This window comes from Phalangium opilio, unplaced genomic scaffold (assembly GCF_054372755.1).
Source record: "Phalangium opilio isolate 3A_F unplaced genomic scaffold, DU_Popi_V2 ptg000098l_1, whole genome shotgun sequence".
NCBI lineage: Eukaryota > Metazoa > Arthropoda > Arachnida > Opiliones > Phalangiidae > Phalangium > Phalangium opilio.
The window spans coordinates 3,488,126-3,513,528 of record NW_028324201.1 but is presented as its reverse complement, the minus strand read 5'-3'; the positions used below and the strand labels follow the sequence as shown (position 1 = coordinate 3,513,528).

The 25,403-nt window shown below is 37.3% G+C and overlaps 3 protein-coding genes across 3 annotated transcripts; all 3 read right to left on the bottom strand.

Moving 5' to 3' along the window:
• Positions 1 to 1,816: 1,816 nt before the first annotated feature.
• LOC149634512 (uncharacterized) lies at positions 1,817 to 2,380 on the bottom strand. The gene is made up of 3 exons (XM_089851039.1): positions 2,277 to 2,380; positions 2,100 to 2,216; positions 1,817 to 2,036 (listed from the first exon to the last, which is right to left on the bottom strand). Exons 1-3 carry the CDS (start codon positions 2,378 to 2,380, stop codon positions 1,817 to 1,819), a joined length of 441 nt encoding a protein of 146 aa, XP_089707165.1.
• A 1,131-nt stretch (positions 2,381 to 3,511) lies between these two features.
• On the bottom strand, positions 3,512 to 4,910 carry LOC149634511 (uncharacterized). Its single transcript, XM_089850966.1, has 3 exons — positions 4,588 to 4,910; positions 3,806 to 3,947; positions 3,512 to 3,636 (listed from the first exon to the last, which is right to left on the bottom strand). The coding sequence occupies exons 1-3, from the start codon at positions 4,778 to 4,780 to the stop codon at positions 3,627 to 3,629; spliced, it is 345 nt and encodes a 114-aa protein (XP_089707092.1). The 5' UTR covers positions 4,781 to 4,910; the 3' UTR covers positions 3,512 to 3,626.
• LOC149634510 (uncharacterized) lies at positions 4,784 to 12,024 on the bottom strand. Its single transcript, XM_089851038.1, has 5 exons — positions 11,652 to 12,024; positions 7,505 to 11,592; positions 6,552 to 7,460; positions 4,998 to 5,071; positions 4,784 to 4,913 (listed from the first exon to the last, which is right to left on the bottom strand). Exons 1-5 carry the CDS (start codon positions 12,022 to 12,024, stop codon positions 4,784 to 4,786), a joined length of 5,574 nt encoding a protein of 1,857 aa, XP_089707164.1.
• Positions 12,025 to 25,403: the final 13,379 nt, after the last annotated feature.

Sequence of the window (25,403 nt, the reverse complement as noted above, 5' to 3'; positions counted from 1 at the left end):
TTACCCTCGGTTGATTTGTTCCATGGTCTGTTTGGAGACGTTACTGTTGATTATAAGTCCTTGAATGATTTGAGTGAGTGGGGGTGACACGTGATACTTCAGGCCCTCGTCTTCCTCCATGACGAGAGACGCCAGCAATAACAACAAGAGTGTATTAATCATAATGACCTGACGCTGACCACCGATCTTCTTACGGAACTCAAAGTCAACAACCAAATCCAAAAACCTGTAGTAACTGTTCGATTCTTTAATCGAAGTCATCTGAGTCTGATTTTGCCTAAAGACATAAACCCAACTATTATTTTACCAAACCATTCGCGTCCCTAGCATGGTGGCTAACATTATTATACACACACGTTCTTCAGCTTAAAAGGAGATTTTAAGGAGCGCTAAAGCCTACTACACATTATACCGTTTTGATAGCGTGCGTGACGTGGCGTGGCGCGGCGTTTTCGAAACGTCTCCAAAACGCTTCGAAAACGCTACGCCGTTGACGACGCGCGAAGGAAATGTCGCGAAACGCTGAAGTTTCGGATTCCGAACTTTAGGAGGCGTGCGCGTCGTTTTCCCATTTAAAAATGGCGGACTTTGACGAGAGGCTAGTTGAAGCGGTTCGAGGAAGACCACAAATCTACGACATCAGAAGGCCTGGTTTTAAAGATTTTAAAAAGAAAGAAGTTTTATGGAATGAAATTGCAACAGAATTATCATCAACATGTTTGTGACCTTTATTTTCGTAAACATGGTTGTGAATTATAACGTCTTTAAGTCGGCTAAGCCTTGGCTAGGTTCTATTGGGTTAATAGTGAAGGAAGGTGTTTCTGTCTAGACAGTAGCCAACATCAACTTGAATTCGTTCTTGACAGTAGTACTTAAATAGAAAATATGTGAAAAATTTAGAAACTGAAGTTAAGAAAAGATGGAAAACTATCAGAGACCGGTTTACTAGGGAAAAAAAGGGTGCAAATTTACCAACTGGTTCCGAAGCTTTGGTTACACAGAGATGGCGATTGTTTTCACTCTTAAGTTTTTTGTCTGACCACATTAAGCACAAAGGTATTTTAATCGGATTTAATTCCATTTATCATTTGAGAAATAAGAACTATTTGCTTATTAGTTTATCTTGCTAATATCTAGTATGATTTCAAACTATCGGGATGAAGTAGATGATATATCGGATCAGTCTGGCGGATATCTGATATCGGAAGACCTAGAAATCAGCAACGAAACCATGTTTGAAACGCAAAACCCGGAAACCCAGGGGTATACTCAAAGTTTGCGTGTCATGAAATTTGGTTTTTTTCGTCATGGTATAATTTATTTAGATATATATATATAAAATAGTGAAAATTCATCTGTAAATAATGGGAAGTCAGCTCCGCCGGTAGTTGAAAAAGAAAAAACTCCTAAGACAAAGAGAAAGGCCAAAGATGAACTAGAGATTGAAATTCTTAAGAACATTGCAGAACGGAAACGATTGGAGCCTGTTGAAAGAAAGAAGTCTCAGTCTGCAGTAGAGCTCTATTGTATGTCTTTAGTTGAAAGAATAGAGGCATTGGAACCAAGAAAACAAGCTTTGGCTCGAAAAAATATTGAAGCTCTTCTGTTTGAGCTTGAACATGAGTGACTTTTCATTAAAAAATTAAATAAATTGTTCTTTTGAACCCGTTGTTTGTGATTATTTATTGAATTCCCTATATTTGACTATCTTGCCAAGCAATCATTCCTATTTCGGAATTAAAAAACTGGCAAAGTTTTTCTCGAATTTCCTCACATTGTCTGGTGTTATTTCTACTACCTTGTCGACCCAAAGATCTCAGTTGCGTAAAACCAGCATCATTTCTCCATTCACCCGGTATAACCTCCCATCTTGGTTTTCTCTATCCATAAAACTGGGAGGGCAGTATCTGTTCTCACAACCAACGATCTTGTTTATCACAATTTGCCTTAAGAAATTGTGAAGAACGCATATGGCTTTAATAATTTCTAGTATTGTTTCTTCTGATACATTGATTGGCCGGAGCAAAATCTTCCATCTGTTGGAAATTATATAACTTGACAAAAAAGTATATTTGCTAGACTCTTGTTTGGTTTCAAACCTTGCTGTTAAAATGCCAAATGTATTTTCCACTATTCGTCTTGCCCTAGATAAACGATAATTAAAAATTCTTTGTGTTCTTGGCAAGCGAGGCCGATTGTAAGGTCGCATCAAAAATCTGAAAATGCAGCATTATACCATATAATGATACCATTTTCTGCTCAATTTCAAGTTTTACTTGTTAAGAGGAAATCCTCCATCTCCGATGAACATGTGAGGTATGATTTCGTTTGAGCCTGGTAAATTTGCTGGAGCAGGAATTGCTATTTTGCCTGATGTCATGGCTTTCCAAAATGCCGAATTTGTCAGAATTCCTGAATCGCTATGGTGTCCACTATCACCGATATCTACAGTGACAAATCTATATTGGGCGTCCGTAATTGCCAAAAGAACAATGCTGAAGAATTTCTTGTAGTTGTAATAATCACTGCCGGAATTGTGGGGAGCCTAAACACAGATTACTTTGAGGAAATTGATTGCAGATACCGTTTTCTATTTACCTGTATTCTGATATGTTTGCCATCAATCGCGCCTAAGCAATTTGGATATTGCCATTTTAGCCAAAAATCCCTACTGATTGTGGTAAACTGCGCTAAAGAGGGTGCCGGCAGATATTTCCTCTGCAGTGCTTCCCATAGAGCGCCGCAAGTTTCTCTAATAATATGGGATGTTGTAGATCTTCCAACCCTCATACTGAATGCGACTGTCTGCATACTGTCTCCAGTAGCTAGATATCTTTTGACCAGAAAGCAGATTTTCTACAAAATCCTTTTTTCGTTTTATCCTCAATAATTATTTACCTCAGCGTTAATGCCAGTCGTTCTTTTTCAGTAATTGGCTCCCGAAATTGAGTGTGGTATTTTCTAATACTAGGCCCGACCAAACTTAACAAATGATCCATTGTGGATGGAAACATTCGAAAATATGTAAAATAAAGATCTTTATTTTCTACTCTAAGCTCGCTAACTAAATTATGAAATTCCGAAAGTTCATTTCTTCTTGTTAAATAAGGATGAACCCATGTGGCTCGATTTTTTCGTCTCCGTCTTCTTCTACTCAAAATAATAGCCAAAACTATGGCTTCATTTTCTGACTCGGAATCCATTTTTGAAAATCGCGCCAAAACAAAAAATAGGCCTAACGCGAAAATGTGAACTCTCACACCGTTGCGTGGCGCGACGTACGTATCACCAACGTTGACGCCGTGAAAACGTCGCGCCACGCCACGTCACGCACGCTCTCAAAACGGTATAGTGTGTAGTACGCTTAAAGGAGCCCCGCTTCGCTTAAATGAAAGACATCGTCTACGTTTCTTACCAAATTAGCCAGGTACATTTCCTCAAAGGTTTTCTTAGGTACTTTGAGTATGCTGTCCTTGTAGTGTTTCAAGTCGGCGAAAGTGTCGATGCGAAAGTAAACAGGAATAGACAGATTGGTGGTGAAGTGACTGTTCTGTTGCGCGCTTATAACGAACGCTGCCAGCAACCACCCGAACATCAAGATGCGGTATGAAAGTGAGCAGTGATTGTCAGAAATAGCTAAAAACAAATAACTATCATCGTTAGAGCAAGCCTGACCTAATTGTAACACGTGTGATAAATGACCCTTAAACTGCCTGGTCAAAGAAAGACGCTCTTGAGACGGCGTACTTAAAATGGTCTAGCCATTTGTCAGTTCAGGACTTAGGTTAATTGATAATGAACTTACGAACTCGGAACATGCTGAGAGAAAACGCGTAAAGACTGGAGGCAAAATGTCGGAGAAAGTGTCTCGCCTTGTAAACGGCAACTTTTATTAGTGATGCAAGAATGGAGACCAGAATGACGCAATTGACCAATCCAACCGTCACCTGTGAGGTAATTCGAAAGAGGGTTAAATGGTTTCGATTTCATTCTACCGGTGAAACCTGTAAGTTCTACCCCTCCTTGGAAGGGAAAATTGAACCAATTTCTCATATGATGTCTGGGGGTTAAAGGGGGATGGTCCAAGCATAATATTAAAATCGTCATTTATCGCGTCACAACTAGTTTCTATGTGCATAGCTTATTTTTCCTCCTACAGCAGGAGCTATACTAATGCAATAGGTTTCGCTCCTTCGGGAGAGTAGTGTGTTGATTGAAAACAGAACGGTTAAAATACAAGTTGGAATACCAAAATAAACCTCTCCGAGTCTAGACTCAATAAGATGCTTTTGTTAAATAATTAAATAAGTATAATTGATAATAATTATTTTAAACCGGAGCCTTTTTCAGATATTATGTTGCACAAAATGAAAAAACAATTTGAAGGAGCTGAGAGAATATTCTGTTCTTTTCACTTGAACTTACTCGCCCGGTAATTCGCTTAGCATCGTTCAATATTTCAATCGCACTTTTGTGAGGCGTCAGTACCAAAACAGATTTTTCTCTAACTTATTTTATTAAGGACACTGGTATTATATCTTACAGCAAAATAGAATAAAACTCTCTTTAAATTTACTCAAAATGTACCTAAAAAGCTTTTGGGTGCATATAGTCTTACGGCATCTGAGAAGATGAAGAGACCGTTAAGGGAAGTCTCAATTTTTCTAGTGGGAACTCCTGAGAAGAGGATCACTTCGCTGGACCAGATGGGCACCGAGAAAGCGTAAAAGTCGTAATAAAACCCGCTGTTCAACGAGAACGGCATGCAGAACAAATCCATGCCCTAGTAATGATATTCAGAGAAAATAAAAACTGACATGGTTGACATTAAAATTGTGGATACCTCTTTCAGGATGTCTCGCGGTCGGTAGAAGGCATCCACTTCTTCGACCGTCACTTCATGAAACTCGTATCTGTTGCGTAGGTGAATTTTTAAATTAGTTAAACTGAGAGCTGCTGAGTGACGCGCTTTTTCACGCATTCGCCTGAAAGCTTACGTCGCGTTTAGAGTCTTGTGAAAATATCTGGCTATATCTTGACAAATGATTCCAAAAGGAGTATCCAAAGAGCCCTAAAATTAAATATACATGATGCGTATATTAACTTGGGTTTTGATTAAAATTAGAGCATACGATGGATTTATTTATAATCAGTTATAAGCATTAACAACCGTTGTTATTCATGGTATTGACAACTACGCGTTAATCATGCGAGTTGATAGTAAAGTGATTGTTGGTTTTATTTTTTTTCGTTCTTAGTGAGTGATAGTTGTATCATGTTTTTTATCATATTTCCTTAAATGGACGTTAACTCTTGTGTAACGCTCTTTATCTTCCACCATTCTCTTAAAGCAGAACGTTCTAATTCAACCAATTTCTAGGGCTCGAGTATCAAGTATTTGGTAAATTTGTTTCGAGTATTTATTGAAAATTGGGAATGTTCTTTAGTATTTTCACACTTTTCGTTAATTTATCGCTTTCATAAAATACATAAATAACTTTGAAACAATAATTTGGACATCAATAACTACTTGAATCAATTTCCAGACGGTATTATAGGATGCAAATGGATCCAAACGGCTGACTCTGAGACAGCACAGTTTTTAATCCATTTTGGGATAACGTAACTAGTGTCCAAAATGTGACTCTCGAATGATAACCCAGATTTGGAGTTTCATACGAAGCTGGATCGAGATTCATCTATTATGGGATCAATTATTATCCAGAAATAGTCAGGCTATTATCCATATTTTAAGGATAACACATCTTATACGATGATAATAATGTACGAGGTTAGAAATAATAACTCTTCTGTTAATTTTTAGTTTTTAATAAGAAACATAGTTTAAAATGCAAACAGTTACATATTTGTTACAAAAAAATTCTACTTTCGAGAACGTCTTCTCTGGTTCAAGTTTTTATTCGTTCTGATACTTATTTTCAAAGTTTTCTCTCCTTTCCCTACGATCGGTGAAAGTTTTTTATTTACTTAGGGTTTGGCTTTGTCAGGCGTTTTTCTAGGGAAAGGCATGATTTTAACTATTCTTAGAATACAGCTGAGCATACAGGTAAAATATTTCTCCAGAAGTATATAAATCGCCCTTCTTAGGGTGGTTTATAAAGAGTTTCCACAGAAGTATATAAATCGCCCTTCTTAGGGTATAAAGAGTTTTTCCAGGGAAATGGACGATTTTATCTATTCTTCGAGTACAAGTAAAATATTTCTTCAGAAGTATATAAATGTTATATAGTGAATTATTCTAAAGTAAAGTAAAGATTCGTTGGAATTTCTTTGGAGTTCCAACACACTCCCCCGCCTATCAGCATGTCTAACTTGCTGATAGTTTATATAAAGTTCTAAATTTCTAATGGGCATAATAAATCGATTGGTCTACGTAAGGTAGACCCATGTGGAACTTTCAATGAACACGACCGTAGTTTTCCATCGCGTCCTCGCATGGTGGCCTCTACTCGCGCTATTCGCCAAAGTTGTCTGGGGAGGTTATCATCTTTTATAAGAACTACATCTCCTTGTTTTATTTCTTTGTTTACTTGACTATTCTTAACTTGATGAGCTGATTTCAAGTTCAACAAATATTCATTCTTCCATCTGATCCAGAATTTGTTAATTAGGTTTTCGCGATATTTGTGTCTTTTTCGTAGTTCATTCCCTTTGATGTTACGTTCTGCGTTTTCTATTATTGAGGGTAGAACAGTTAAACGTTTACCGACGAGGAAATGTGCCGGTGTTAAGGGGAATGGTTCCCCCGCTTCGTCGTTGACATAAGTCAGAGGGCGTGAATTAATTACAGCTTCAACTTCTGTGAAGACTGTCTCAAGTTCTTCGTAGGATAAGAAAGCATTTCCAAGTATTTTTCGGAGAATTACTTTGACTGAGCCTACCAATCGCTCCCACCATCCACCATACCAAGGCGCCCTTTCAACAATATACTTCCACGTTATTCTTCTTTCTGAAAAAAACTCTTTCATTCTCCCTTTGTCCAGTTTTTTCCAAAGGGTTTGCAACTCCTTTTCAGCTTTCTTAAAGGTTTTGGCATTATCAGTGTAAATTATTGAAGGCATGCCGCGTCTCGATATGAAGCGCCTAAAGGCGAGCAAGAAATTTAAAGTGGAGAGGTTGGATACTATCTCTAGATGTATAGCCCGTGTTGTTGCGCATGTAAATAGTGCTAGATATACTTTGTTTTTCTCTTTCTTTTCCTTGACAAATAAAGGTCCGGCGAAATCGATGCCGGTGACTTCAAATGCTTGGTTCTTTATTACTCGATCTCTCGGTAAGGGTGCGGTTTCTTCGGCTTTGGGTTGAGTTCTCCATTTTTGACAAAGTAGGCAATCGCTTATGACCTTTTTCGTTTGTTGTCGACCCCTTATAATCCAAAGCGTTCCCGTACTTGAGTTAAAGTGTTCGATAGACCCGAGTGGAGGGTTGCTAAGTGCGCTCTTTTTATTTGTAAGACCGAGTAATAGTTTCAACTAGGTAACACAATCGGGTGCTTTTCTTCGTAGGTGAATTCTGTATTATGCAGTCTCCCTCCCACTCTCATTATTCCGTCCCTATCGAGGAAAGGATTTAATTGCGCCAACTTGGAATTTTTCGAAAGGTTTTCCTTTTTTCTTAAGACGTCAATTTCTTCATTGTATTCTTGTTCTTGAACAACCTTAGTCCAGTAGGTTTCGCTTGCTATAATTTCTTCAGTCGTCAACGGCCCCGATTTCTTTTCTTCATTCACGCAGTTGTAAATGAATCTTTTGATCCATCCCGTAACTCGAGTTACTCTCTTGATGTTTCCATACCTTTTAAGGTCAAAGATTGGTTGTTGAATAAATCGGGGTGCGTTTAAATTCTGTGCCACAGTCCTAAACTTTGGTCTAAGGGATTCTTCTAAAATTTCTTCGATAGTGTGGTCCGGCTCTGGTTTAGCGTGAGACGGCCATTCTTCTTCATATGTTCGAAGCCAAAGTGAACCCTTCCACCAATTGTCATTTCTTCGTAACTTTTCGAGAGTTTCTCCTCTGGTCAACCTATCAGCGGGGTTCTCTATGCCCTTACAATATCTCCAATTTTCGGGTTCTGTACAAGCTTGTATCTCTTTGACTCTATTTGCAACAAATGGAACCCATCGATGAGAGTCCCCTTTAATCCATTTGATTGTCGCCATGTTATCGCTCCAAAAATATAATTTTGCGTTCGGGAAGAATTTCCTAACTCTATTGGTCAATCGCGTTCCTATCAGAGCTCCTAGCAGTTCTAGTTTCGGCAATTTAACTTCTTTTATTGGGGCAACCTTCGTCTTAGAGCAAACAAGTGATACTGAAATGTTTCCCTTTTCGGTTAAATATCTGACGTAAATGACCGCTCCGAAGGCTTTCTTGCTAGCATCCGAGAAACAATGCAATTGAGTTTCTATTACCTTTTCTTCTTTTGTTTCTTCCTGGAGGTAACGTGGGATTTCAAAGTCTTGAATATTGTGCAAGTCCACACAATATTTTCGGAATTCCCCCAAAATTGGTTCCGGTAAAGGTTCATCCCATTCCAATCCAATAATCCAAAGTTGTTGAAATAATATTTTCATTCTAATCGTGCTTGGACCTATGAATCCTAAGGGATCATAGATTTTGGCAAAGGTCTTCAAAACGCCTCTTTTTGTTTCGCTGATTGATGCGAGTGAATCGAGCAAAGATCTTGGTTGAAAGGAAAGTGTATCCAAATGAGTATCCCAAGTCAAGCCTAGAACAGTCGTGTCGTGAGAATCTGGTTTTCCATTTTCCTTTTCGATGCAACCTTCTTGTTCCCATTTGTCTCTCAGGATTTCGGAATTTGATCGCCATTTTCTTAGATTCATACCTGAGGCTTTCATTATCTCTTTCGCTTCGGTACAAAGTTTCAAAGCATTTTCTTCATTTGTTGCACCTGATGCCACGTCATCAACATAGGTATTATCATGAATCATGTCTACCGTTTCAGGATATTTTTTTTCGTATTTTTTGGCATGCATACGGACTACTGCTGCTAACGTATGTGGGCTGGAATTTAGTCCAAATGCAACTCTTGTAAAACGCAGGTGCACGATTTTCAATGGTTCTTTAAAAATGGCTGGTTCTTCGAACCAGAGGAATCGAACGGCATTTCTGTCTTCGTGATTTACGATGATCTGAAGGAACGCCTTTTCCACAACTGCAGTGAAGGCTATCTTATGCAAACGAAACTGTAGTAGAATATCCAGTAAGTCGGGATTCAAGTTAGTTCCAGTGAGAAGACATTCATTCAGTGAAGCTTTTCCCTTTTCTTTTGATGACCCGTCAAATACAACGCGAAGTTTCGTCGTTGTTCGTTCGTTTCTTTCGACTCCCGAGTGGGGTAGGTAGTATACCCTTTCCCTAATACTCATTTCTTCTTGTGGTACTTTCTCTACAATTCCTTCATTCAGGTACTCTTCGATAACTTCTCGGTATTTTTGATAGTATGAGTCATTCTTCTGAAATTTCTGCGTCAAGTATTGAAGTCTTCTTAGAGAAGGAAAGTAGTTGTTCGACAGTTCTTCTTTGTTTGAATTCCAAGGGAGATTTACGGTATATCTTTCGCCGTCGTATGTGACGTGGTCTTGAAATTCCTTCAACGCTATTCTTATCATTTTGGATTTTTCTACGCATTCCTTTTCCGATACCCCCATAGATTCTAGCTGCCAAAACATCTTGAGTTGTTTTGTTAGTTCTTCTTCTTTAGTGGTTTCTTCTGTATAATTGATTTCTACTGACGAAATTCCTATCAAAGATACGCAAGTGCTAACGCTAGATGCTTCTACTGGTCCATGGATAATCCATCCAAATATGCTTTGGATCGCTACGAATTTTGACGTAAGGTAGATGGTATTCCCGTTAATGACTTTCCAATAGTAATCTGCGCCTATTAGTGCATCGAGTTCTTCATTGTTTCTGTTTCCTTCAAGATTTTTGTCCGCTAGTATTAATCCCCTAGCATCCATGTCTCTTCTTATAATTTCTCCGGGCGTCTCAAACGTGGCTGTATTTATACTAGGGGTTTCTACTGCTTCTAGCTCTAAGGTTTGACCATCAAGTAAGCTTCGCAAAGTGACCTTAACCTTTCTTCGAGTTACGAGTTTCGGTTCTTCTATTCCAAAAACATGGAGCTTTAGATTCACCTGTCCTACCACTGGTAGATCTAATTTTCGTGATACTTCTTCTTTAATGAAGGAGGTTTGACTACCACTATCCATTAGAAGTCTTATTTCTCGAGCGCTGTCATTTAAGCCATGCGCTTGAGCTCTGGCTGTTTGGAGCAAAATTGTCCCTTCTCTATTTTCTTTCAATACTACAGAGTTACTGCATATTTCTTCTAAGTTATCGCTCTCTTCTACCATTGTATTTTCTTCTTTCCCCTTGGGGTCTCCTTTTTTCTGACAAACCGCTGCGTGATGCCTCCCGTTACAGTCGTTACATTTAATAGCCGATTCGCAATTTTTTGCAAGATGACCCGCTACTATGCAAATATAACATCTACCTAGCTTCTTTAAAATTTCCTTCCTATCTGTCACGTTTCGAACTGTCTTACAGGTTTCTGATTTATGGTTACTTCTTTGGCAAAATAAACAAAATCCAGTATTTTGTATCGAAGCTGCTGTTGCTAAAGCTGAAGACGTAGTGTTCAAGCTAGGTTTATTTGTATTCTGATATCTATGACTTTCTTTAATGTTAGGCTGGGGTCTAAAGCTAGCTCGGCTTTGATTCTGCAATTTTGACGGATAAGCGGTATCTTCTATAGCCTTCGATTTAAATGAGAGAGCTCGTTCCCTACTCTGTAGGTCTTTTCTTAGAAAGTCCATTAGTTTTTCTAAGTCTAATTCTTCATTAACATCTGCGAGTCTACTAAATTCAACGTTAATGTCATCTGGCAGTTTGTTTAAAATAGAAGGACAGATAATCACTCCGTAATTTTCTACTGCTCTTACGCCTAACGACTGAAGGCTTTTCACTTCCGTTTCGCAGATGTCATAAAATCTTCTATATGAAGTTAAATCGCTCGATTTGTGTAAAGGTGACAAATTGTTTAATTTTGAAATGTGAGCCGTTTCTAAAACATCTTTTCTGCGAAATCTAGTTTCTAGCTTATAAATAGCAGCGTCGTAATTAGCATCCGTCAAGGAAAATCCGTATATGGAATTCGCCGCCGTTCCTTTTATTAAGGTTTTTAAATAAGAAAATTTCGCGGTCTTAGTTAATGTTTCATTCTTATGTATAGCATATTCATATTGAGACCAGAAATCTGACCACTTGGTAAAATCTCCATAAAATGGAGCTAATTCTAATTTGGGTAACATAATACTATTACTTTGTGGGGCAGGTAAATAATAAGTTACTGGTACTTGCGGATACATAGTCTGACTTCCCTGATATGGTGGTATAAATGTTCCTGGGTTACTTGGTGGATTAATCACAGTTTGTCCAGACACTGAATTTCCCGCGGTTTGGGTCGTATTTACAGTTGCTGGTCCTGGTACGTTGCTTGCAGGAGTTGTCTGAGTTGGTGGTGGCAACGGTTGATTCTCTGATGTTCCTGCCGTCGAGTCACTGATCTCATCGAGGGTGTAGTGTGCTCGGTTTCCTGTGCATTACTTATGTAATGCGTTAATATAGTACGCGCAGTCACAATATCTTCTTCACATTTCTCGCGAGCGTCTATTTCTTTTTCTATATCTTCTTTCGGAAGTAAGCGGTATATTGTTTTATCCATTTTCTTTATGATGAATTCGTGCTCAAGCAGTTGAGACATCCTAACTTTCAGTTTTATAAGACTGATATTTGGATTCTGAACTTCATTTTCTATTTTCTTCAATAAATTTGTTACTTTTCTTCTGGTTGAAGTTCTGGTTGATTTCGCTTTTTCTAGCGTTTCTTCGTCCGACATCTGGTCGCTTTGAGATTCTTCGCTGTCGGCATATGATTCGTTTTCATGTTCTTCTGTCTTGTCATTTTCGCTATCTGCCATTGTAACTGTTTGAGTTCGTATTTTAATTGTCCTCGTTCTTCTTCGTTCGTTATAAATGTTCGGTCGAAAGAGCTTATATACTTCCCGTTCAGTTCTTATATTCAACAGCTCCGCTTATACACGGCCCGTTCAGTTCAGAATTTCGCAAGTTCCGCTTATACACGTCCCGCAATAATCCTTTCGATTTACGCTTATACACGTATCCTGGTCACGGCACCATAACACATCTTATACGATGATAATAATGTACGAGGTTAGAAATAATAACTCTTCTGTTAATTTTTAGTTTTTAATAAGAAACATAGTTTAAAATGCAAACAGTTACATATTTGTTACAGAAAAATTCTACTTTCGAGAACGTCTTCTCTGGTTCAAGTTTTTATTCGTTCTGATACTTATTTTCAAAGTTTTCTCTCCTTTCCCTACGATCGGTGAAAGTTTTTTATTTACTTAGGGTTTGGCTTTGTCAGGCGTTTTTCTAGGGAAAGGCATGATTTTAACTATTCTTAGAATACAGCTGAGCATACAGGTAAAATATTTCTCCAGAAGTATATAAATCGCCCTTCTTAGGGTGGTTTATAAAGAGTTTCTACAGAAGTATATAAATCGCCCTTCTTAGGGTATAAAGAGTTTTTCCAGGGAAATGGACGATTTTATCTATTCTTCGAGTACAAGTAAAATATTTCTTCAGAAGTATATAAATGTTATAAAGTGAATTATTCTAAAGTAAAGTAAAGATTCGTTGGAATTTCTTTGGAGTTCCAACAAAGGAAGTGGGCAAAATTTAACTCCCATCCTCCCAATATTGGATTAATATCAAGCCCATATTGGACTAATATCAAGCCCATATTGGACTAATATCAAGCCCATATTGGACTAATATCTAACCGATATTGAACTAAAACCAAGCCCACATTGGACAAATTTCTTACCGATATTGGACTAAAATCAAGCCACATTGGACCAGTTTCTAACCGATATTCGACCAGTTTCTAACCGATATTGGACTAAAACCTAGCCGAGATTGGACTAAAATCTAGCCGAGATTGGACTAAAATCTAGCCGAGATTGGACTAATATCGCGTCCATATTGGTTTAAAATCGAGTACATATTCGTCTAATGCATTACTGATCTTGGACTAACATCTAACGCGTATTCGACTAATATCTTACCCACATTGGACTCATAACAAGCCAATATAGCAACTAATAAGAGTGACCTTTGTCATTGAGACGTTATGTTCTCGATTATCTGTCTTTGTGTGTTTGTGCCTATCTATTGTTAACCCCAATGGAACGCATTCGCAGTTTTCAAATCTGAACCAAAGTGTTCACAATTTCCTGACCGCATTCACAGTTCACGGAAATCTGGAAAATAATATGCCACTTAGGGCTACTGACGCACATTCACTGACTAATATTATATTATCTGTCATCACCTAAATGTCTAACAACATCACCTTATGGTCTTTCAGACAATCTTGTAAGAGTCATACTCTAGTCGTCAAACGTCAATAATAGCTAGGTTCAAATCAAGTTAGGAAAATCTTTTCTTAAAACGGTATAACTAGAAGTATAATAAGTAACTCTCGATAAAAATAATTGATATCAAATAAAATTATTAAATTACATTATGTGTGTCAAATTGTAAAAAAAAATTGCATCCCTCAGAAAAAATGCTACCTTACACTGAGTTCAACAATGCGCAAAGAATTGCTCAACCTAGCATATTGTTTTGGTACCTGAATTTACTGTTCAAAAATGAACGCAAAAGTGTGTGTTTGAGACTTTGAACAATTATATATTCAATTTGGTACAAATATTACAGGTAAAAATTCCTTGTAGTGCTTAATAACGCGTTGACGCAATTAGAGGGGCTAACATTTTTTATATCTTATGGCACACTCAAGACAATTGTAGTTTATTCATAACAAGTTAAGTAAGAGATAAAAAATCACTAGCGCGATATTATCAGACGATAACTGGTTTGGAGTCACGACACAGAGTTCATAGCCAAACAATTATTTCAACCAAAATAATACTCACTTCGTAAATTCCGTATTTGAAAAGCATTTTAACTCGCAGTTCCGGTGGAGAGACTTATACGAAGAGTGCATGGTGGCATTACTAACAGGTTATGTATTCAGGTTTTATATCGAACTGTTTTGCCAATGGCATAAAAGCAGATGTTTCGTGCGTGCGCGGAAAAACAATGATGTTTGGTTTTTATTGAACAATACCCTCAAACATAAAACCGTAAGGCTGGAACGACCGTCGTCAAATATATTGATTGATACCACCAGCGGTTAAGTTCTTCCAATTCCAAAAATAAGTGGTGTGACTATTTCCTGAACCTAACCCCATTGTTAGTTTACGAAATGAACCGAAAACCTTCACCTTTGTCCACTTGTAGCCTTATATTAAAAACACGCGCTATTTTTCTAGTTCATCTTATTGTGGAACGTCCTATTCCGGAGCGCTAAACGGTCAATTAAGGTCCATTATTTCAACAAGCCTAGTTTACTTATTCGGTACCATTACTTACTTATGTTTATATGCGTTATATTGCTAGGATACCAGAACCAGGCACAGTTACGCAGTAATCTAATCCAAAAATAGATTTAAGAATGATTTACGAAAAGTGAAAGTGTTTTTATGTAACGCTCGGTATACATGTCTTGAAACTGGTTTTTTTAAAACTTAAGATTTAGAGCAGCCATTAATATTTAGGTAATAATACCGTCTTTCTGAATAAAGGAATATTTGAGATGACTGGATTACATTTTACACGGCATTACAATACATTTTAAGAGTACACCAAAATCGGCTGATTTCCACATAAACCTATATTTTATAGAATAACAAGTTGGGAAAACCAAAATATTACCTCTCCGTGTCAAGAAGATTATATAAACTTAAGTATCCAATGAAAACGTTATGTTTCTGAGTTGGGGTTTCCCATTTTTGTTGTTGTTTTGAAAAATATATCGCAATGCACGGGCCTTGATAGATATAGGAGGCAATGAATGAAATATATCACAATGCACGGGCCTTGATAGATATAGGAGGCAATGAAGGAAATATATCGCATGCACGGGCCTTGGTAGATATAGGAGGCAATGATAATCTCTCTCTTTGCACGAGAGGTTTATCTTTAATATTTAAATAAATATAATTATTTTTAATTATTTTAATCTTCAATAATTAACATTTATAATAGTTAAATCGTTTAAAATAAAGTTATACCTATTATCTTCTCAAACTTTGCTAATATTGACGTTTAAAGTGAAGGGTACCCCTCTTGCCCGCTTTTTTCAAATTTGGGGTATATATACGATTCGATTCCATTATAATAGTAAGGAAAAGCGCAATTGCGAAAACCTTTGGTGGCGATCCCACCTTAGGGAGGCTAGACGTTTCTCGTAACCCTAGCTGATCGCCGCGTATATCCTAAAACCAAACGATGATAATGGAATAGAAGCCAATGATACAGATTGGTGTCTATGTGGAATAGACGGAAGACCAGTGGATGGTGGTGTTAGAAGCCAGTGTAAGTGCAGACTGGTGTCAATGTGGGATTGACAAAGAACAGAAGATGGTGGTGATTAGAAGCCAGTAAGAACAGACTGGTGTCCGTGTGGGATGGACAAAGACCAGAAGATGGTGGTGTGAGAACTCAAGTAGAAGAGCCATTTCCGTGACTGTGAAAGCAGTTCGGAAATGGCGAACAAGTTTGCTCCGATACGCAAACTGCGAACGCGGTCACGTGGGTGTAACAACGGACAGACAGACACACAGACACACACACAAATACGGCCGTTACAGAACCTCTCCTGGACTACGTCACAAGGAGAGGTAATAAAAGTGAGATTATGAATTATCTTAATGCGTTCGACGTATATAGGAGCTAATGTTAAGAGCACATGATTTTCCCAATTCTTCCTTTTTCATAGATGCAAAATACTTTTGGCTACATACTTCAGGGCTTGATTATGAAAACGATAGTTTTAGACTTAATGGGTCACGCTGTGTTATATAATATTGTAGTTGAGTGGCCAAGGAGAGCCGTTTTATCTCCATTGTTTCTAAACAAATGACGCGATATAGGAAATCGTTTTTACCCGGCGTGCACTTTCAACCCAGTAGCGTCCCAGTAATAAAACTTGTTTATCCCAAAATCGGAAAATCCATTACGGCTGCTATATTTTATATCATAATATATTAATCAAAACTATATCATTGTGTACACAGACTGCAAAAAATGTAAAATACAAGAGAACGGAATGGAATGACTGAGCCAATAAGTAGATAAGAACCACCTTCGGGGGGAAGTATGAAACGAGCTACACTCTCATTAGAAAAAAGTACGAACAACAAGTTTTCATCGTGTACCATACATAGGACTATCCTTAGGCTGGACTCTAAACTAGTAAACTGTCTTTTTAGAAAACAAGTCGGCCGTAACGTCTTTACAGCTTCCGGTAACCCGGTCTCTAGAAAAATGGCGTCCTTCGTGCAGCGCAAAGCCGAGTTCTCTTCTCAAGCTAAGCCTACGAGATATCTAAGCCCATGCATGTCGATTTTTACGTGGTGAAATATCCAGTTTCATAGAGGAAATATTTTTACCCTTTGTGTGTACGAGGTGGCGCTTTAATGACCGTTGCGACCGGGGTCTTCCATAAATTATCGATGACATTTTAGGGGCCAATTATAAAACTTTTATGAAAGAGAAAGGTTTCACCTTTAAATTAACGTAATTTTTAGGGGCTATTCACTTTTTATGGAATCTATTGGTTAGGTTCTTTGGACAAAAAAATTAATTATGAGATTTAAACATCGTTGTTTTTTTTAGTAAAACAAAACTTCATGATGTTGCTAATTCACAGTTTTCATTAGAGGATTTTTTTACCCTTCATAAGCTTTCATTATTTTAACCTTAACTTTTTTACCCTTTACTTCTTTTTTGATTGTTTAATAAAGGTCTTCGGATATTATCTAAAACATTTTTTAACTATCCGTGACCTCGGCTTCACCACTCTGCGTCTATACCTTGCCCTAATATTGTAGCACTCGACGGGGTCATGAGGCTGAACTTATATTTATTTTACGGTACTAAAAGCGCCACCAAGCGGGAAAATACGGCGAACTAAATTAGTTAAAAAAATATTCTCGCTTCGCTACACGCATGGGCCTAATTCATTTCGGAGGCTCCGGTCTAAGGGCTTTTCAAGTCCTATATTTAAAGTCTCAATCGCTAACCTATTTCAATTACCCCTGATCGCTAACCTATTTCAATTACCCCTGATCGCTAACCTATTTCAATTACCCCTGATCACTAACCTATTTCAATGACCCTTGATCGCTAACCTACTTCAATTACCCCCGATCGCTAACCTATTCCAATTACCCTTGATCGCTAACCTATTCCAATTACCCTTGATCGCTAACCTAGTTCAATTACCCTTGATCGCTAACCTAGTTCAATTACCCTTGATCGCTAACCAAGTTTAATTACCCCTGATCGCTTTCCTAGTTCAATTACCCTTGATCGCTAACCTAGTATGTTTATCTTTAATCGCTACCTAGCTTAATTACCTTTGATCGCTTACCTAGTGTAATTGTCTATAAATTCGCTATAATTGGGGTGAAACGACTACCTAACCCGTACAACTAAAAAGTCGTATGTTCCACAGTTTCAGGGTATTCAACGCAATTCAGAGTATGTAATTAAAACTATGAAAAACAATACTTAAACTTAATTGTTTTTAATGAAGGTACAAAAGGCATCAGTTTAATGTTCAGCCTTTAACTTAAAACAGTTTTCAGATCTATCGAACAAATAGTCTTCAAAAATGGTCGAGAAACTTTGGCTGTCACTGCAAATTTTTCCCATGTTATTCCTATGGAAACATTTCCAGTTTTTCGTCAAAATCTGTGAATAATTTTAAGGAAAAGAAAACCACACTTAGCAAATTTATTTTTTATAAAATAAACTAATTAGTTTATCTCTTTGAAATTTTAACCACATATTCAGGGCCTGAATTGTAGATCCGTGGAATTTTTTTCAAAACAGTAAACATAATACGAAAAATGTTACATGAATTAAAAAACCACCCTTATACATTTAAGTCAGTATGAAGTCTTATCTAAGAGAGCTACCGCTCTCATAGAATAAAATGAAATAATGAAATTCAAATTCAAAGATACAAACTTTATTCAAATGCCTCGGTGTATTTCTAACCTTACTAGCGGTAATGCTTCTTAGACAACCGTTGAGCTGGCGATCATAATTTGAGGCAAATAGTTGAAAAAGACGTCACCATGGATGCGTACAATTAGTATGTTTGACAATCTTCCCACCTTCAGACAAAATCCACTTGGTGCTGAGACAAGACCGCCCTATGATGTGACAATATTCCCACGATGGTGGGCCAAATGTCCCTATAAAGGTTTAGAGAAACAAAAATACGCAGAACCAAATGTTAAACCATTAGTGTCAGTTATCAAAGGTTTCATATGAAATCACAATTTCTTTGGATACATTAGGCCAACACATTTTCTTCGAGATATCATTTTCTTCTTTTATCGGAAGCCCACCTTTCTTATACATTATATGCTATTTAGCGGTAACATCTTTGGAAAAACGTGGAGTGAAGAGATTTCTGCCTTCTGTTTGGATTTTTGGGACGTTGGTTCTGACCTGGGCGTGGTCGGGCAATTTGACTGGAACACTTTTGACTGGCTATTCATCAAAAATTGATACCATTGAAGATTTAATTTCAGTTTCTAACGTTTTCCCTACGATGGATGCGGCAAGCAAAATTTTCCTGTTGATGAGCGTAAGTTAAGTCTATTCGTTGAACAGCTTAGTCTTTCATAAATCAAAGACATGACCAAGGGATGGGGCTGATAATAATTTAATTTTTAGTCTCTAATCCGTTTGAAAGTTAAAGGTACCTTCGCAAACGAGCGTAAAGTGAAAACTGAAAGCGGTATCTGAAGCAGATTGAAGAATTCAGTTTCAGCGTGGCCTTTCGCATACTAGACTAACGCGGATTTGTTTAAGCGGTTGTGCAAGCAGGCGCTGAATCCCATTTTCAGCTAATATCTGTTTCAATTAGATTTTCCAGTTTCCTCTTGGGGCCTTGTAATATATTTTGACCAATTAAGAGTTAATTTAGGGAAAACACTTTCGATTTACATCATTTTTTCGTTTTGCGCTCTTTAGAGCTGAAACGATTGGTCTGACCCCTGCTGGTTGGCTGGCTCGTTTTTTGCTGTGACCTGATGAGTTTCGTCATAAATATTTTGAAATTTCCGCGATTTTTAACTGACAATTCACCCGAAGTTCACGTTACCCCTCATAGGTAGCGTAACGTAACTTATTTCAATTGAAATTATTTTTCGTCCTCACCGGGAACCGATCCCGCGATCTCCTGATCCATACACATACATGACGTCACTGAAGACGCCAGCTCCAAGCCTCTAACCACTGAGCCACGCTCGCTTAGTACATAAACCGAGTTAAGTTATAGTCAAGAGAAGAGATAGGAAGAAGGATCTGGATTCCCCCCCCTCCCCGACGCGCTCGACTGGGGAGAGGCAGGCGGACGGGAGAGGACAGAGGAGAGACAGACAGACTTCGCAAGCGCGCCAGACTGGTTTTAGCGCTGTATTTGTTGCAATTTATTTTTGTAATTTATAATTATTATATATCTTTTTAATCATAGGGAAGATTAAATTTCTACTTAGGAACTTAAACATTACAGTTAATATTATCATATCAATCAAAACATAAATTAAAGTTCTCCCCGACGGAAGGCGCGCTAAGCAGAGAGAGTTTATATCGTTTCTGAAGACTAGTCTGATTAAAGTTAGGGTGATCATGGTGATGGTTTTATCCAAGTAAGAACTCGCGCTCTCGTTAGATTGATTTACTAATAATAATCAACAACTTAATGAAAAAAAATTAAATTTATTAACAAAATGAAACCCGATTCAGCGTTTTAAAACTATAACTAGATTGGGACGGAGGTGTCGTTGCTCACTATTTGTTTTGGCAAGTTAAAAATTAAATAATCACTTTATGAAACTGACATTAAATAATAGGTAGATTTTCGCAGAATTAAATTATTATTTCAGTAATTTCTGTAAAACTCGAATCAGCTAGACTGGAACGGAGGTATGGTTGCTCACTATTTGTTTAGGCAAGATCAAATTTAAATAATCACTTAATGAAACTGACATAAAATTATAGGTAGATTTTTGCAGAATTAAATTATCATTTCAGTAATTCCTGTAAAACTCGAATCAGCGTTTTAAAACTATCATTTCAGCAATTTCTCTTTTCCGCTCTAGCTTGGTTCACCTACTAATAACACTTAAGAAAAGGAACGATTTGATAAACGAATTAATCATTCCTGAAGTCAAAGTTTTAAAACCACAACTAGATTGAGACGTCCCCTTGCTTGCTTTTTGTTTTGGCAATTTCCAAAATTGAGACGGAATCTATGCTCACTATGTGTTTCGGAAATTTAAAAGATTAAATGATGACTTAAACAATGAAACTGACCTACAATAATAAGCAGATTCTTTGCAAAATTAAATAATCATTTTGGGAATTTCCGCTTTCCGCTCTCAGCTAAGAATCTTGCTGGGTACATCTACTAATAACAGTAACGTATGTAATAATTATAAAAATAAAATCAACAACTCAACGATATAAAATGAAATTTATGATCAGAATGAAACTAATTTCAATTAACAACAAACGAAATCAACGTGTTCATCTCTCAATCCACTGAAATATGAAATTTCTACATGAAAGCGCTATTTACCTAACATATTTTTGAAATGTTATTTAAATCAATGAAACATACTCATTTAAAGTTAACTAATTATAAGTCGCTAATATGATTATTATATTTAAATAATTATATTATTTAAGTAATAAATTTAACCATATTGTTGATTAGCTCCAATAGAGGGCACATAGTGTGCAAACTACGTCTGGTTAAGGTATTCATAGTTTCCAGTCATGGAGGATTCCTACCACTAACACAAAATCGTCTGCTATTTTACGCTCTAGGTTTCCTGGTCTCCTTGTGCAAATGGTATGAATCCTTTCTACCTCGAGATTTTAAATCCTGAATATCAGTATTTCTTTCATCTGTTGTCTCGAAATATTTCTTTCGTATATGTTGTCAGCACGCTTAAAACTACGTTATATATTACCACAAAGTCACTCCAACATGAAGACCAAGGTTTGCGTGTGCTGAAAACCAAAGCTCGAACACATATATCGAATAAGCTGCCGTACCGAATAAGCTAAAGGTAACTTCGCAAACGAGTGTAAAGTTAAAACAGATAGCTGAAGCTGAAGCAGTTTAAAATTGTCAGTTTCAGCGTGGCCTTTCGCAGACTAGAATAACGCGGATTTGTTTAAACGTTTGTGCAAGCAGGCGCTGAATCCCATTTTCAGCTCATATCTGTTTCCAGGAATACATAGATTTACTACTTAAAATCTTAAAGAGGCCATAGACCCCATACAAATATCTGATTGACTTTGAGGGGAAGCGCCAAAAACGTTTAAACCGCCTGCTCCTCCTTCCTCGCGTCTCATTGGTTATGCGAATGTGTCGGACAGATCGAGATCATGACCTTTTAAACTGTCGTCTGCATCAGTTTCGGCTCGGAAATGGTCAGGGAGTGCGAGAACTTGTAACAGTTTGACGTTAACGACATTTTTGAAGCTGAAATTTCTCTAACTGTAACTAAAGTCTACGATTTAGAAGTTAGTGTAGCTCGAAATTCAGTATTGAAAACGAATGCCATAATAATTTCGAGAAACGATGACGTTTACCTCCCCTTGAACCCTAAGCCTTCCCCTTTCAGTCAAGCACCCAGGCCCACAAAATGGCCTCTTAAAGATTCCAAGTAGTAAATCTATGTATTCCTGCTGTTCAATTAGGTATTCCAGTTTCCTCTTGGGGCCACGTGATATATTTTGACCAATTAAGAGTAAATTTAGGAAACCCACATCCGATTTACGTCATTTTATTATCTTGTCGTTCTGTTAATTCTTCAATTTAGTCTATATTTAGTTAGTAGAGCTATTTTTCTGCCATGGGTGGTGGAAAAATGGGGAAGAGATTAATCGAGGTGGTTAGACAATTTCTAAGTATAGTATATGGAATAAAATTGATAAAAAGCTCAAAGATAACCAAGCTGTAGATGAAAGTTGGACCGGAGTCTCTACAACGACAAACATAGTATAGTCATTGCACCTTAATGTTATTGCCAATCTGTGCGCAGGAGGTATGGGTTCCCGTGATGTGGGATACTTTTTCAATGAGTTCTGAACCATTGCTAAAAGCTTGTCAAATAGTATGGGACACATCCTTGCGTGATTGCGAAAGTACCCAGGATCGTGTTTCTTCATTGCTTCTATCCTTGGAAATAATTAAGTGCGCCGATGCGATAATTGTAGAAAACAATCAGAAACGGATTTCCGATTCTGAAGCACAAAGCTGAACTTGAAAGCAGAAAGTGTTCCATCAGTTTAAGCTTCTGTACAGCCGATTACGCTCGTTTGCGAAGGTACCTTAAGCGTGAGAATAAATTTCCTTCGTTTATCCAAGTTTTTACTTTCGCGCGTTTTAGATGTTCTGCAAAAGTAAAGGTTCGACCTTGGCTGGCTGGCAGGCTGGGCATCCCTTCTACCCCATTTTTAATTCTTAAATTGCTTAAAAGAAAAAAAAGATAAATGCTTTTACGCAATAGTTTTTAAATAAATTTTTTTCCTCAAATATTATAAGTTTTTTGTAACGTCTTTCGTTTTCGGCTTCTGATTAATTCGCAAAAGTTTAGTACGTCATTAACAGAAATGGAATGAGATTGCTTTTGGCGGTTATATCTATTGGGCCTGCCTTTTATTCCAGTATTGTTTTCTCTGTTCTCAATCTCCACCATCCGTTTACGTGTCACATCTAGCGTTGTTCGGTAGGGCTAATGCAAATTACTTTATTTTTATCGCTTCAAGCTTCAAGACAAAATAACTCGGGGCTAAATCTTAGCGCTTGTTGCATTTGCTATAGGCGTGCAATCAATGACTAATTTTTGTACCCAAACACATCTATTATCCCACAAATATTAGGTGTGCAATAAAAATATCATGTTCAATATTTTTTGAAGCACAATTAAAAAATTAAAAAAATTAAATTAAATAAAAAAATATATATCAACAAAATGGTTCCAGTTCATGGGGCAGAAGTTTATTTGTTTCATTAATCTGTAACACAAAATCATACTAGATTATTTTTATTTTTAATTGGAATGATATTTGATATTTAAAAGAGAAAAATAACCAGTAAAATATATAGGCCGGGGTCACCTTACAATAACTTTAGCTAGCCAGAGCAAAACGTTAATATGGCCGGGGCCATCTTGTTTTTACTTGAGACTGACGTTGTGACTCCCCAACGCGGGTCTTTATGTCCTTAAACCATTACCGCTCTACTCTTTCTTAAAAATTGGTGGAATCGCTGAATACGTCAAATTATGTTTAAAACAGATCCTTTTTATTAATAAAGCATTCAATTGAAATGAAATCTGATGAACAAATATGACTACCGAAGTCATTCATATATTTTACAGTACGCATGGACTCTGTGTAACTGCTTTATCACCTGTTTAGGTATACTAAACCAGTTTTGATAACTATGTCAAATTGACAACTAATAACGAGCACGGACAATATGATCTCGGTTTATAGGCGGTTGTAGATAAACAAATTAATCAGTTTATGTAACCGACTTTCATCTGCTTTGAGGTTTGTATAGCGGTTACGTGCAAAACAGATAGAAGTTAGAAGCACTAGTATAGGCTGGACTTCTTCTTAAAGAAGCGTTGCATTTTCCCGTTTAGGAAACATTTAGAATCTAAACATCGTTTTTTCTGTGTAGCATTACGAAATATAGGAAGTGCCATACTTTATGGTTTAAAACATGTTTAAAAACAAATATCAATCCTTTGAGTAAGGGTTGTATAGCTAAAAAGGGCGGTGTTAATGAGGTCCCCTGCATTTACAGCAAAACGTTATGCTAAATTATAATATATGTTAAGTTGTAGTAATACGCGCTATAGTTTCAAATAGTTCTGAAAGGTAAGATCATAGTAACGAAAATTTACTGTTTAATCTTCTACTAGAAAACTAAGTCAGCTTTTATTGCGCTTTTCTGACCGATTAACCAACTTTGGTTGGTTCTCTACCGAAATTGCAATTAAGCTTCAGGTTTTATTTGTAAACTTTGCAATCACGAACATTGTTTTTAATTTTCTCTTTTGCAATAATTGTTAACAGAAATCCAAGAGTCTTTTCACACAGCTGTAGGCTACATTTCTTAATCTTGAGGTTAAAGTTACTGTAGTTTGAACTTGAAACACTTATTTAAGAATTTGATATTACTGTTAAGAAATATTCACTTCATCTCAGGGAGTTATGCCTTTTTTCCCTTCGTTCACTCAAGGGTCGAAAGTTGGTCTCGATTCGTTATTGATTTGGTGGGTCGCCGATCGATTGGTCGCGTTGAAAGCCTTCGCGCTCTCGTGTCGGAATAACAAGACCGTCCAGCTCATTGTAATCCAACTGATGTGAGTGAGTTAGCCAGCAATAAAACAAGACTGTTAATCAAGTCATGTTTGGTGAATTAGACAAGCTTTGAAAAAGAACTCTCGAACAACGCCAGCCAGTCCATGCTGCGAATCGCGCCATGCACTCAGTGAGCTACGCTGTGTTAACAACCCAAAGTGCACGTGGTTTTTTTCTTTAGTTTGCGGCTCAGAACACTCGTTGTTATATCCTTTAAGCCGATAAGAGATCCTAACCAACGTGGTACCATGTCCCTCAAGAAACGCTTTTACTCCCAACAGAATCCATGTCAAACCATTGTTCTGTACCCTACAGATTACACGCGAAGTTCTAATAGCAGGAGCAAATAAAAATAGGAGAGCGTAGGTGACGTGCGGTCTCCTCTAAGCTTGAATTCATAGAGCAAGATTCCTTGAATGGATAAGTATCTGTTCTACAGTCCTGCGGGATTATTTGTCAAATCCCTATTAGTGGAGGCAGGTTTTGCCTCATAATGCGAGCGCAGATGTTCAGTGCACCCATATTTTCCATTTCTTTAACGTTTCGATCATTAGTGTCGGCGAGCATCGTTGATTCGTTCTTTGAATTAAGAATTCGAAGAACGAATATATTTCGCCACATTTATTGGAGGCTGAACCAATAGCAGTTTTCACCATGAGAAACCAGCTGGCTCAATACAATAAATTATAAAAACAATTTCTTTCCAAAATCCAAAGTATTTTTAAAACTT